The sequence below is a fragment of the Phalangium opilio genome, unplaced genomic scaffold, assembly GCF_054372755.1.
Source record: "Phalangium opilio isolate 3A_F unplaced genomic scaffold, DU_Popi_V2 ptg000082l_1, whole genome shotgun sequence".
NCBI classification, from domain to species: Eukaryota; Metazoa; Arthropoda; class Arachnida; order Opiliones; family Phalangiidae; genus Phalangium; species Phalangium opilio.
Window position 1 is genome coordinate 12,923,522 of NW_028324189.1, and position 13,720 is coordinate 12,937,241.

The window sequence follows — 13,720 nt, forward strand, 5'->3', positions numbered from 1 at the left end:
TTAACAAAAATAAGAGCTCAATTATTTCCAGCCAGTCCAAGCTAAAACTATTTATTCCCATTCACTCTCTCTTTTAATTTTGTTTTCAGTGAATTTCGGGAGGGTTTTCTGTAAATTGAACAGATCTATTATTCTAAGGCCATTTTTATATATCTTAATTAGGGGAAAAGAAAAATTTGCTGAAATTCGGCTTCAATTCGTTATCTCATAAACTTTCCTTCCTTAAATAGCTATTGGTGCCAGCGCCAGCCATATTGGGCTGGAAAATGGACAATTGGGCTTCTTTTAGAATTATATTAAAAGTACAAATGACTTCGGCTAGAATCTTTCAATTTTTTGAGCTATTTGCTAAATATTTGGCTGGGGTCCTTGAATTTTTGGGCTATGAAACAAATATTTGGCTGTGATAATTGAATATTTTGGGCTATGGACGAAATATTTGGTTGGAATCCTTGAATTTCTGGGCTATGGGCCAAATACATGGGTGAAATACTTCAATTTTTTGGGCTATGAACAAAATATTTGGCTGTGATAATTGAATATTTTGGGATATGGACTAAATATTTGGCTAGAATCCTTGGATTTTTGGGCTATGGACAAAATATTTGGTTGGAATCCTTGAATATTTTGAGCTATGGACTAAATATTTGGCTAGAATCCTTGGATTTTTGGGCTAGGGACAAAATGCCTAAATACTTGGGTGAAATACTAAATTTTTTGGCTATGAACAAAATATTTGACTGGGATCCTTGTATGTTTTGGGCTATGGACAAAATATTTGGGTTAAATAACTGTAACCTTCCGAAGTAATTAAGGGACCTCCTGAGTTTCTACTCCAGGGGTGTAAGGTTACATAGAGGATTAACACCCTGTGTTACCTCTGACCTCTCCCGTAGTATATAAGCGTCGACTGCTTATCATTATTAAGTCAGTTTTTCTTCACTACTAAGATGTAGTAGTTCGCTCGAGCGAAGGGCTTTGCCCTAGTATTGGACTTCATTCGTTAATAGTAATTATGTTTAAGTTCTTTAATTGAATTAATGCAAGTTGGCATTTAATTATAATTTAGTTTATAATTTAGATTAATAAAAGTATGAATTAACCTAAGGAACCTGTGTAGTTATTCTTAGTATTAGCCAAGGCTTTTATGGCCCTCGGGAGAATCTCCCTATAGAGCAAATTTCTATTGAGGGTTACATAAATAAATCTTTTGGGCTATGGGCTAAATATTGGGCTGGAAAAAGATTCCAAAGTTGGGGGTGTTTTTTCAGCTAGTTTTGAGAATTGGTTTGGCTTGAAAACTAAACTAAATTAAATTTATCTCACATCTTTGAGCTTAGCGTAAGATCCCTCAAGATCACGTGACCAAAGTGGCGATGTTCAGCCAACATAAGAGAGAATTTCAATGGAGCAAATAATAACAGTATCCAATCAAAACGAACATCGTTAATTCCTTTTTATTAAAAAAAAGGTCCTATTATAACCGTAACACAAAAAAATCCGTATTACCGGTTGGTTGATCAACTTAACGCTCCCTCACGCCACTTTTCCCTAAACTAGCAATAATATTAAACATCCAATACCTTTCAACTCAGAGTCAAGTCATTTAGGCCTAAAAATTTCAACCGAATAAAGCCAAGTCATACCTCTATAAAACGGCAGATGTTCTGTACTACCCAGCCAGGTTTTTAAGCGTAGAGGTATACCTAATATACTTTCACACAATAGGAAGACTTTGTTTCTAATAGACCAGTAAATTTATATAAAAAAATAACACCTTCATGTAACGTTAAAAATCTTTAACATCGGAAAGTTTTAGGAACAAAAGACTTTGTAAAAGGATTGAAGTTAGAGCCCCTTAAACTAAAGATCGCCTTCTTGAACTTGTGGCTTTATATGGCGTGAGGAAGGTGAAGTTTATCGAGTCACGTGACCTAGATTGATGGTTTTCGCACGTGCTGTTACCAATTTGTTAGTGCAGTCGAAGTCTAAGGATTTTTTTTTCACTAAGGAGTATGGCGTTACTTGTCTTAGTCATCACTCCTGGATACGTCAAGTTCACCCTCGTAACCCTAGCCACAGTTCCCAAAAAACTCAATTAGATCAAAGCCAAATAACTTCAAAAACCGATAACTCAATCCAGTAAAGTTCCCTAATTATTGCAATTTCTACAGACGAAATCTAATAATTTGTCGAGAAAAAAAGGAGAAAAAAAAACAAAGCAGGGTTCATACAAGGATTATTTAAAATGTCTAAGGATAAAACGCAGAGAAGGAAATATCGAAGGTAGATGTTCCAAACGGTACCTAGCGGGCACAATCGGCAAACCGGAAAGCCAATATTTTGAAGCGTCAACACGTGACCGGGTTCTTGAAAGTTTTGTCGCTCTCTGTCTGCTCTAGCAGATCTACCAAAACCTAAGCCTTGCCTATTAAACTAAATTAGTGTAAACTCACCTCGTATATTCTTGCACTGAATGTTTGCTTTAGTCAAGGATTATTGCTTTAGTCTACTATTAAAATTAAATTATGATTTTTAGGAACTAACCTCATTCTTGAATCTTGAACTAAATGTTCTTAACGACCGTTGACAATTCGAAAAAGAACTCTGTACAGCATGCTTTCGCGAAAATAAGATAGGTGGCGCCATATTTATATTTATTTTCCGTTTGACGCACCAAAATAGCAGGTGGAGAAGAGGGGGATGGGTTAAAATTTCGGAACAACTAGAGAACATTCCCTTACTATAGAAATCTGTGTGTGCGTTTTATCCTTAGACATTTTAAATAATCCTTGGTTCATACAACTTTTGGAAAAACAATTTCCCTGAGATTTCCAGGTTTTTCCCCATATACTTCCCTGAGTTTTCCAGGTTTTCCCGTATATGGAGCAAATGTTAACAAAGGAAGAGGTGGGGTGGGGCAAATAGGACTATAACATACTCAAAGGACATCCCCGTATCTCTAGTAAAACCATAGTTATGAGCCTCCAAAGTTTTGTGTAATGTTAATCCTACGGAGGGGTGGTTTATGAACATTTTGCTTAATTACTCGGCCCCTGTTTGACGAAAATTTGCATGATTTCCCTGAATGTTACTAAAAATTCGAAATTTCCCTGAATTTTCCACGAGGTTTTTGTCAACAATTTATTTCCCTGATTTTTCCAGGTTTTCCATGTTTTTCAGGTTTGTATAAACCCTGACAAAGGCTTAAGTTAAAAAGTTTGCGATATAACTTCAAAATTCAATTTAACAGTTAAATCTTACTCTTCCCTGCACTGAAATACTTGCTCTAGTGCAACACCGGGCATTAATACCGGTACTCCGGTGCAACGCCGCGTGATCCATTAATTCTGATTTACGTAACAGGTGTAAATTACGAAGAGCTAGTTCGGGACAGGTTTTAGGCGCCATAACCTCGGGGACTATCCCATGCACGGTTAAAAATACGGGAACATAAATATTCATAGCCGGTAAATCACCAAAATTGAATCGTTAGAGGAACCAAAATACCAAAAGAGAGTTGGATATATAACCTATCTGAAAATGTAAATCAGAACAGCACGGCTTCAGTTGCGAAAACGTTTTTTAAAAATACTTATATAACCCAAGATTCCTTTCGAGGCTATCTATATAGATGCATCTTTAATTAACTTGTGAAATTAACTAACAAACTCACTGACCAATCACTGCATACCTCATCCAGAACACGAGGCTGAAACTGCACTAAAATAATTGGCCCTAAACTATATACTGTATACTTAAACCGAATCAAGTATAGATTCACTTTCATTTGTTGTTTTAACTTTCATATATACTTTATACTTTTATATATATATCTTTTTTAAAATTTAAAATAAAGGTATGTTTGAACAATTCAATTTTCAATTCTTCTAACGCATTTAAACTTAATATTTTAACGGTTATAAGACATGTCACAGTACCCTTTTCTAGCGTGTCAATGCCCCCATTGTTTTTCCTAAAAGTTTTAGAAGTTTACAGACTAGGTAAAATCGTCTCCCCTACCTGAACTTTAACACTTGCTTTTATAAACGCTTCTAATTACAAAGTTTTTGTTATGGTTTCAGTTTCAAGATAATTCGCTGTTATTTATTTTCTAATTTTTGTTATTATAATAAATAAAACTTATTTTGCATATTTTTCGTCTCTAATTTTTCCATAATGAGCTGGGGTCCAGGATGTGGTCTCACTAGCTAAGGGGATTTCATTTTGTTACAGTTTAATATCATAAGCAATTTCGCTGAACTATGGAAAATGCTAATAAATTTGGGCCAATATCAAACACATTTTCTATTAAACCATAACGACAGTATAGGCATAAGTTCATAAGAAATGTTCCATAAGTTTGGTTACAAATTGGAGCTTGTCATGAAGTGACAACGTACGCCATAGATACTCGTAAAGCGACGCCTGGTGAGGCGCTGTCAAAGGCTTAGTAAGTTCAGACTAAATAGGACTAGATGGAAGTCCTCCAAAATTAACCACCGAGTTTAGTACTTCAATTCTCTTGTCGTTCTTCTATAACTAGCTCGAGCTGTAAGTCTCTAGTATTACGAAGTATATAGGTAGTGCCAAACTTATGGAAAACATATCACTTATAAACTTACGGTATAGGCTAAATAGTTTTTCAAAGTTTGTAAATTAGCTTGACGATGGAAAATTTGGGTTTCAATTTTGTAACAGGTTAGTTTATAATAAAATTAGCCTCGGTTTTAAATTCAAGCAGCGTCAGCCGTCAGCTTGTTCTATATTACTAAGTGTCGCCTGGCCAATGGCTTTAGGTCCTGGGGATTTTCTAGAGGTCGATACTTTGGGTCGGAATTAATGAACTTTTTCTCCTAATTAAACGCGATAAAGTTTAGATTTTCATAATAATTAAAAAAAAAATTCGTCTCTCTGTTTTACAGAGCCTGTTTGAAAGTGTGACATGTACGGTGTACCGAACTTAAAAGCTCTTCTGTTTCAAATTACCGTTTTAATTTTCAGTGTAATTAATGTCAGAGTAATTACCGTCACCTATTTTCGGTGCAGACTTAAAAGCTAGTACGGGTTTTACCCCAACCAAAGTAATTTGCATAATGATATATTTCTTATTATTATTAAATTATATAAAATGCATGTATGGAATAGACTTTAAATACGGGGTTAAGTTATTGTTTATCTAAAGGTGCAATATTATTATACAACTTCAAAAGAGTAATTAAATTTAATAATTTTCCTTTCGAATTATGTCAAAGTTCACCTGTTCTTTTTAGAAAGTCAGTAGAATATTTCAAATATTCAATATTGACACCTCAACACGTACTCCCTTCAAAATAATTAATTTCATGATAAAATGTTTTCGGAAAATGTAATTGTTCTTGAAAAAGCGTAGATATGTAATTTTTTCAATTAATTTAGAGGGAATGGATCGATTAACAGTAAAATCAGTTGATTGAATTTAATATTGATTAAGGATTAAATGGATAAAAATAACTAAAACAACTGCAATATCTGAAACTTCAGTCAAATGATAAACCTCACACGTATCGTTTGTTTTTTTCGGCCTAAACCAAGACGTTTTTATTATAATGCATGTATGGAATAGACTTTAAATATGGGGTTATTTTATTGTTTATCTAAAGGTGCAATATTATTATACAACTTCAAAAGAGTAATTAAATTTAATTAAGTAATTAAATATATAAACAAATTAATTAAAATGCATAAATTGAATATTCATAAGAAAAGAATTTACCAATTCTTATTCTAAAGAATTTCAAATAATTTACTTTACAATATTTGGTTCATTAGCGAGCTAATTAAAACCTTAAAAATTCAATTAATATATATTTCTATGAACTACATAATTACGGAGGGTTGGTTTATTAATTAATTAATTAAACAAAAGATTTAAAGCGTCTGCATCTTAAATTGGGGAATTTAATTATAAATTTCAAATAAGGGGACTTGATTTAAGAATATTGTAATACGTTGGATTGGATTGGACAAATTGTACATTCAACCAAAACACAGACTGATTTATTATGATCAAATGCAGTTTTCATCTAACATAAGACTAAAGACTAAAGAAAAATCATAACCCACGAAAACTTGAAAACTATTTCAAGAATTTTTGAAGGTAAATGACTATGGCGCACGACTGTAAGTAACGTATGGTGTTAGAATTGTCTACACCAATACCGGTTCTTAAAAAACAAGTCCCAGTTGTTAAAAAAAAAATTTAAGACGAACCAGGGCCAAGGTTAAAGAACATCAATTTCTTTTCGCGCCAAACGTATACAGGGTGTTTCTGATAAGTCTGCCATAAATTAATGGGGTTGTTCTTTGGGAAATCGATTTTGAGTCGAAAATGAATAACTTCTATCAGAAGGGGATAATAGAAGAAGGATGACACACTGTACACTCTTAATGCTTTAGTTATGTAACGTCATTCGTCAGAGGCTCACCCTTTTAGTTTGCTTTCCCGCTAATCAAACTACAAATGGGCATCGCACCGTTAGGGGAATTCTATAGTTGTTTGGCACTAAATCCCCAGCAATCATCCCACAAACCTTGATTGTCTTGACGTGGGACAAAAATGCACAAGCGCGTCTTTCCAAATATTTAAACGCTAAATGGATTTCCCAAAGAACATCCCCTTTAATTTGCATGGCAGACTTATCACAAACACCCTGTATAATTAAAACGAGGAATTTTTCTAAATACTGTATGATCATTAACACGATCTAAAATTGTCTATTAATTACCTGCATCTATACGTATATTAAGTTTTATAGCAGACCACATTTTCCTACACTTAAATTAGCGTCTAATAACAAAACCGAATAAGAAATCTCTTACATAATCTAAGTAGAATTGAAATAAATTCAAAAATTAATAGAAAAAAATAATAAATAAAAAAACAATTATCAGGGTCCAATCTATCAGACGTTTGAATTGAACATAAATTTCAAATTTTTAATTCACAAATCCCAAATTCTATATCGCACTCGTAAGCTTTAAAATAACAAAAAGAAAGATTGAATCCAAAAATCTAATATCGAAATTTGAGAAATTCCATGAAAGCGACCTGCTGCATGGCCCGAGCTATATTGATTTTAGAGAAAATGCGATGGTGTATGTATGTATATATGTATGTATATATAGTTGGAGTCCGAATTATTACATACTTCTTTTTACATATTAGTTTGCAATATAGCGTAAAGGGAGGCGGAGTAACACGTAATGTTAAATTCAATAGGAATAAAAGTAGTCGTTGGAAAATTCCTCCTATTGATACCGTATACCCTTTTTAACTAGATTTCTCCAATGTATCGTTTCGTTTGCCAAGCAGCGAAAAAATTGAAACTGGAGAGATCGGACGGAGTTGCTCAGAGCAAAAGAAATTGGAGTGAAGGGGGTTAAGTTTGAATTGTTTATATCGTATTCTGAAGTAGTTTTGTATATCCGATGCACGGCAATATCATTACGTTTCTGACAAAGAATGGATGGGAATGGGAATGGGGGGTGATTTCCTTTCTAAGACGCTTCAGTTCAAGTTCTCCCTTCCTCAGTTAAAGCCAAAGGGATCGCGAATCCATTGTATTTCAGAAGGTTTTTAGTTATTCAAGAGACGTTATAAGTCTTTCACAAAAATACTTCACGCACCCCATCACTTCCCAATATTGCAAACAGTCCGGAGAATTCAATATAAATCTTGTTTTACACATCGGTATTTCATTTCTTTTAAAGGTACGATGTCTTGTAATAAAACCCTATATCTTTACCATATTGATGTACTACCAAATGACCTATCGACCCCAGCACGTGGTTAGCCGTTGCGCCAACCACAACGCTACTACAACATTTTAAAACGCGCTAACTTTAAAATTGGATATTGGCTCTTATGAATCTAAACTTTTAACTTTTTGTAGTCTGAAAAGAATTCCTTTGTCAGGGACAAGATTTATTATGGCTGACTATTCCGAATTGCAAAATTTTTTTCAAGGATTGTATAGGAATGAAAATAAGGCACAAAATAATCTTTGTACTGTGTCCGACAAAAAAAAATAAATAACAAAGTCAAAAGGTTTTCTTATAAAAGGTCAGAGTAAAAGTTTAAAAAGACTAAAGTTGTATTTCAATAAAGTTAATTTGAATGCCTCTACATTAATACGTCGTACTGTAAAGTAACCTAACTAAATTATGATTAAGTTCTGAGTAACGTAACTACATTTCATCTTATGATTCAGCTTAAATTAAATCAGACGCTAAAACCGCCACATTTTAGCGCGACACCCTAAAGTCAACGCCCAAACCACGTTGTTCTTGCTATTTCATTTCAAAAACGCAAAAAAAAAAACTCCCCCTCCACCTTACTACGCTGCTCTAAAGTAACATTCCGGAAATAGGCCTAGTCCTAAAACATTGGAAAACTTTTTTTACCGAGTGATGCCGTGATCAATAGGGATAGGGATTCAAAAGGTCTACCGAGACCATAGCCCCCTGGATCACGCGACTCGCGGACGCAGGCTGCTCGCGCTATAGAAGCCCGCCCAATGGGCCTTAAAACGCGTATCAAGCATTTTAAGCCGAAAATCAAAGCCGTCAGCTTTTAACATGGTCTTCTATGGGAGGAACACCCTTTTTTGGCCCTAATTTGGCAAATAATGGCTCAAATCTCTTGAAATTTTAATCGGATGTGTAAAATAAGGTTTGTGATTTTTGTGCAAAATTTCAAAAGATTATATCGTATAGTTTTCTTGTAAAAAAATATTAAAACTTAGACAAAAATCAAAGCCGTCAGCTTTTAACATGGTCGGCTATGGGGGGAACACCGTTTTTTGGCCCTAATTTGGCAAATACTGGCTCAAATCTCTTGAAATTTTAATGAGAGGTGTAAAATAAGGCTTCTGATTTTTGTGCAAAGTTTCAAAAGATGATATTAAGTAGTTTGTTTGTAAAAAAAAATTAAAACTTAGCCGTCTATGGGGGAACCTGATTTTTTGCCCCTAATTTTGAAAATACTGACTCAAATTTCTTGAAATTTTAATGCGAGGTGTACTGAAGGAATATTATTGACCGAGCGAAGTTTGAAAGCTCTAAAACCAATAGTTTTTTCCCTGAAATTCAATAAAGCTTTGTTTTTACATGAGCACAACCATTATTCATTTTAAATTTCCCGGTAAGGTTTCGGCGCGAAATATTGGTGAGAAAACTGGTTTTCACTTTACCTCCCACTCTCCTTCCACCTTCAATCCTCCATCCTTCCAGAGAGAATTTGTAATTTTCTAGTGATAATAAAAAATTCATAAGCACATACAATTTGTTATAATTCCTGAAATGCTAATTAGTATCCACAGTTAGAAGTTCCCTATACTTATATTTGTATGGTTAAAGCATTTAAATCTTAGAAATAGGTTCGTTTTCCCTTCAAATAGTTGGGAAATTTCAGTTAGAATAACTTTGTGTCAGCTGTGAATTTTCCTCTTAAAATTAAACTGAGCCACATCAGTTCATTGGCAAGCACCTGAATTCCGTATGTTAATTCCTATCTTTTCAATAGCATCTAGGAAGAAATGATTATCATATAGGTTTTTGACCAAACACGCTCTGAAAAAAGCCGACAGGTGTCAAAGGTCACCGGAAGCAATCTAGTTCTTCTGGTTGTGCAATTTTTTGCGCATTTACAGACCTTGGGTTGTGCTCATGTACAAACAAAGCTTTATTGAATTTCAGGGAAAAACTATTGGTTTTAGAGCTTTAAAACTTTGCCCGACCATTAAAAATCCTTCAGTACACCTCTCATTAAAATTTCAAGAAATTTGAGCCAGTATTTGACAAATTAGGGCGAAAAAATGGTGTTCCTTCCATAGACGGCCATGTTAAAAGCTGACGGCTTTGATTTTCGGCCAAGTTTTAATTTTTTTACAAAAAAACTACAAGATGTAATCTTTTGAAACTTTGCACAAAAATCACAAACCTTATTTTACACCTCTCATTAAAATTTCAAGAGATTTGAGCCAGTATTTGCCAAATTAGGGCCAAAAAACTTAGTTCCCCCCATAGCCGACCATGTTAAAAGCTGACGGCTTTGATTTTTCGAGCAAAATCCCCGATACGCGCTTTAACATAGGAAAATAATTCTTTGGGCGGGCTTCTATAGCGCGAGCAGCTTGCGTCCGCGAGTCGCGTGATCCAGGGGGCTATGCCGAGACTAACTACAAGGTCATCTTGTCCGGTGATGATATTTAAATAAAAATTAACTTACGGGTTAATCCTTGATTCGTTGTTATTGATGTTAATCCATAGTTTTTTGTTATAAATCCCGCAAAAACCGAATAAAAAATAACACAAACACCAGCGGAAACCGCCGCCACAGGTAGACGGGAGCGAGACGAACACAGTTTCGTTGTGCGCCCTCCGGCCTATGCCTTCCCTCCCGTTTGAATTTACCTGTTGGCCAAAAAAAGTTAAACGACGCCCAAATTTAAAAACGTTCTTCAAATGTTGAAATTATAACTAAAAACACTAAAATACCTACCACTTTATATTATCTGACGTGTTTTTTGCTTTATATTAACTAATTAACACAATTAAACGATTATTAAAGATAAAAAACCGGCCCGCAAACAAATCCGAGGCTAAAAAATTGCGCGAATCGAAAGGACGCGGTAACTTTCTTCGAAACTTTGGCGCTTCGAGCAGACGACGCTATTTTGAAAGGGCGGATGAGAAATGATGTCACCTTGCGGCCATTAGTTTGAATTTTTCGAATTAAATCATTTTAACTTCATTCGAGTTGATGTAAAGATTTTCAACTAAATTAAATCTATAATCTTAATAAGAACTTGGGCCTTTTTTCTTGGCAAATTTCTCGAAACTTTAATTATATTGATTGCGGTTTTTCGAAAGTATAGATGGTAGGGGTATCTGGCGGTGACCTTTATAAACTAAATTAAACTCGTCTGCTATAGAGAATTTGGCGTTGTTAGTGGGTGAATAGAAGTCGGCATTTAAACCTCCAAAAGCTGGTGTATAATTATAGTTATCTAGTGAATTCATTTGATTTAGAAAGTTAAAATGCAGATTAAAGTCAAAGTAAGTTATTATATTAATAAAATTTATCCATTCTGTTAATTTAGTAGGTTATATGGATGGTGGCGGTTTCTGGTGAGGAATTTTGAAAACAAAACGACTGTAATATTGTCTGCTACAGAGATTTGTCATTGTTCGTGGGTGAATAAAACTTAGTATTTTAACCAGCTAAAGCTGGTTTATAATTATAGTTATCTAGTTAATTAATTTAATTAAGTTGAAATGCTGATTAAAGTCAAAGTAAGTTATATATTGATTACATTCAGCGAGCTTGGTAGGGTCTTACAGCAAATAATCTATAGTTGGTCCAAGGCTTAGAAACTGTAATTTAATTACACTAATTAAAATGATTAAACTAATTTTATGTTATCCCTTCTAGACTTTGACCGGAAAGGAGATCGAAATTGATATCGAACCAACGGATAAGGTTGAGAGAATAAAGGAAAGAGTTGAAGAAAAAGAAGGAATCCCGCCTGCGCAACAGCGGCTGATTTTTAGTGGCAAACAAATGTAATGTTACCCATAATATTCTAATGTTTAAGAGTAACCTAATCCTTTATAATTACACAGGAATGATGACAAAACGGCTGCAGACTACAAAGTTACTGGTGGATCTGTTCTCCATCTGGTTCTTGCGTTAAGAGGTGGTTCACGCTCGCTCCGACTTCTTGTGTAATTTTATTATCTTCGCTGTTAGTGTTTCTTTTATGAGTTTGCTCCTAACATTGTTTAACGCAATGAAACCAACACCAAAATGTGAAAAGAAATAAAGAAATAAATATTTTGTTTTTTTGTATAAGTTGAAATTGCTGTAAAATAAATTTTTTCGTCAAATACAAGTGAAGTGTCGATCGAATCTATTGTAATTCTTTATTTAATTCTTCATCTTTACACGTTAATTAAAAAATAACGATTCTCTTTATAAAATATTGGCAAAATAATGGCAATTGAAATGTTATAGGATCATTCGTTAATTTTAATTTTAATTTTTGAAAAAGCTCCATAGTTTTATGTTTTATTTGGAATACAATTGTATCCAAAAATTAATAGGATATAGTTAAATTTATCGGAGACAAGACTGGCAGTACCTTCAATAGCTAACGAAGGAATGAATAGGAGCTTTTATCTTTTTTCTACCCTGGAGATCGGGTAGTTCTATAACTATGACACATAATGGTACGATAGCTTCACATTTCTCGACTAACTTAACGGCAGCCTCCATTGTACCTAATTACATTAAAGGTATTAATTATTAATTTTACCAAAAGTGGATGAGAGGGAAAGTATGAAAATGGCCAAAAGTCGCGGGTCATCAGAGTTTCGCCGTAGTTGACCGTTTTATTGGCGTAGCTATACTGGACCTGTTCACTCCCTTAAAGTAGGTCTTGTGTAAATTCGCGGTTACGCGGTTACCGTCGTCTGCTATTGTGTATGCTAGAACTTCCTCGATTTGTGTTTGTAGTCAGGACAGAGTAGCTGGTAATGTTTTAAAAGGTATAATATGGATTTAAGTAAGGTTATCGAAGCAATAGAAGAGCGCATAAAACTAGATACGTTTAAAATAAATCTCGGTAATTTAGCTATAGTGTGAGCAGCTTGCGTCGTGATGCGCGTGATCGAGTGGGCTATGGTTAAACCAAGGAGCATAAATGTCTGAACTACTTTCAGTCGCGAGTTTGCAAGTCCATCAGCCACTAGTAGGCTAAATAGTTATTGGCGAAACATTGATGTCCCTGTTTTTTAACACAGGCTCTATAGCCATTGTCATACTTTCCCTCTCATCCACATTTGATTTTACCGAATGAAAAGGTTAAAAACTTTGTAAAACTAACCTCCAGTTGCTAATAAATCATCAACAATCACATATTTTTTATTAGCAATGACTGAATCTTCTTGAATTTCAATTGAACTCTAATGACAATACCTAATTAACTTTAAAAATAAATCAGAATATAACACTTACTGATCCATATTCCAAATCATAGCTGAGTTGTTTGACTTTCCCAGGTAGTTTTCCGCTTTTTCTTATTGGTATAAATGGCACTTTAAGTCTTAGAGCAACGGGAGTTCCTATAAGAAAGCCTCTAGACTCTAAACCAATTACTCCGGCTAGATCTTCGACTTTGCTTTGAATTGTTTCGCAAATCAAACTAATAAGGTCCTCAAACGCAGAAACATTTCTCAATACAGGAAAAAAATCCCTAAAATAAACGAATCATTTATTTATCAATCAATCAATAATCTTGTTAAAATTGGTTACTTGAAGGTTATCCCCTCTTTAGGGAAATCAGGGTATGATCCTATGCAGTTCTTCACGTTTTTTATACGGTTATCAAAAGACATTTCTGCTTTCTAATTGTAATTATAAATTTACTACCGTCGCATCTGTCAATAAACAAAGTCTAAATTTGGTCTATTTTTGCCGGAAAGTAATAAAAAAGACTCAGGTGTCAAGAAAACGTGACGCGATAGATATGCCGCCGTCGCCTAAGCCCATGTGACAGTTGAATGATCAGACGACAGTTCACTTCACCTCTCCTCCTTTTACAGAATCGGATATTTTTTACTTGCAGACAAGTGAGATAAGCAAATGTAGGCTAAATTAAAGCAAGAACACGTATGA

At 34.4% G+C, this 13,720-nt stretch overlaps 3 protein-coding genes across 6 annotated transcripts in view; 1 reads left to right on the plus strand and 2 right to left on the minus strand.

Annotated features, from left to right (window-relative positions):
- Positions 1-10,705, minus strand: part of Mcr (macroglobulin complement-related) — a 220,592-nt gene extending 209,887 nt beyond the window's left edge. For all 3 annotated transcript variants that reach the window (XM_089848834.1, XM_089848836.1, XM_089848833.1), the window contains exons 1-2: positions 10,544-10,705; positions 10,271-10,455 (exon numbers count right to left, since the gene is read on the minus strand). The gene's annotated coding sequence lies outside the window, so the exon portion shown is untranslated. The remainder of the gene's footprint in view (positions 1-10,270; positions 10,456-10,543) is intronic.
- Positions 10,706-10,939: 234 nt separating this feature from the next.
- Positions 10,940-11,936, plus strand: Nedd8 (Nedd8 ubiquitin like modifier). Of its 2 annotated transcripts, none has more exons than XM_089848848.1 (3): positions 10,940-11,100; positions 11,477-11,607; positions 11,668-11,936. In XM_089848848.1, the coding sequence occupies exons 1-3, from the start codon at positions 11,083-11,085 to the stop codon at positions 11,771-11,773; spliced, it is 255 nt and encodes an 84-aa protein (XP_089704974.1). In that variant the 5' UTR covers positions 10,940-11,082; the 3' UTR covers positions 11,774-11,936. The 2 variants fall into 2 exon arrangements, with proteins under 2 accessions (XP_089704974.1, XP_089704973.1); XM_089848847.1 differs by lacking the exon at positions 10,940-11,100 and adding an exon at positions 11,179-11,337.
- Positions 11,937-11,948: 12 nt separating this feature from the next.
- Aprt (adenine phosphoribosyltransferase) lies at positions 11,949-13,637 on the minus strand. Its single transcript, XM_089848846.1, has 4 exons — positions 13,358-13,637; positions 13,061-13,298; positions 12,930-13,008; positions 11,949-12,324 (listed from the first exon to the last, which is right to left on the minus strand). The coding sequence occupies exons 1-4, from the start codon at positions 13,438-13,440 to the stop codon at positions 12,188-12,190; spliced, it is 537 nt and encodes a 178-aa protein (XP_089704972.1). The 5' UTR covers positions 13,441-13,637; the 3' UTR covers positions 11,949-12,187.
- Positions 13,638-13,720: the final 83 nt, after the last annotated feature.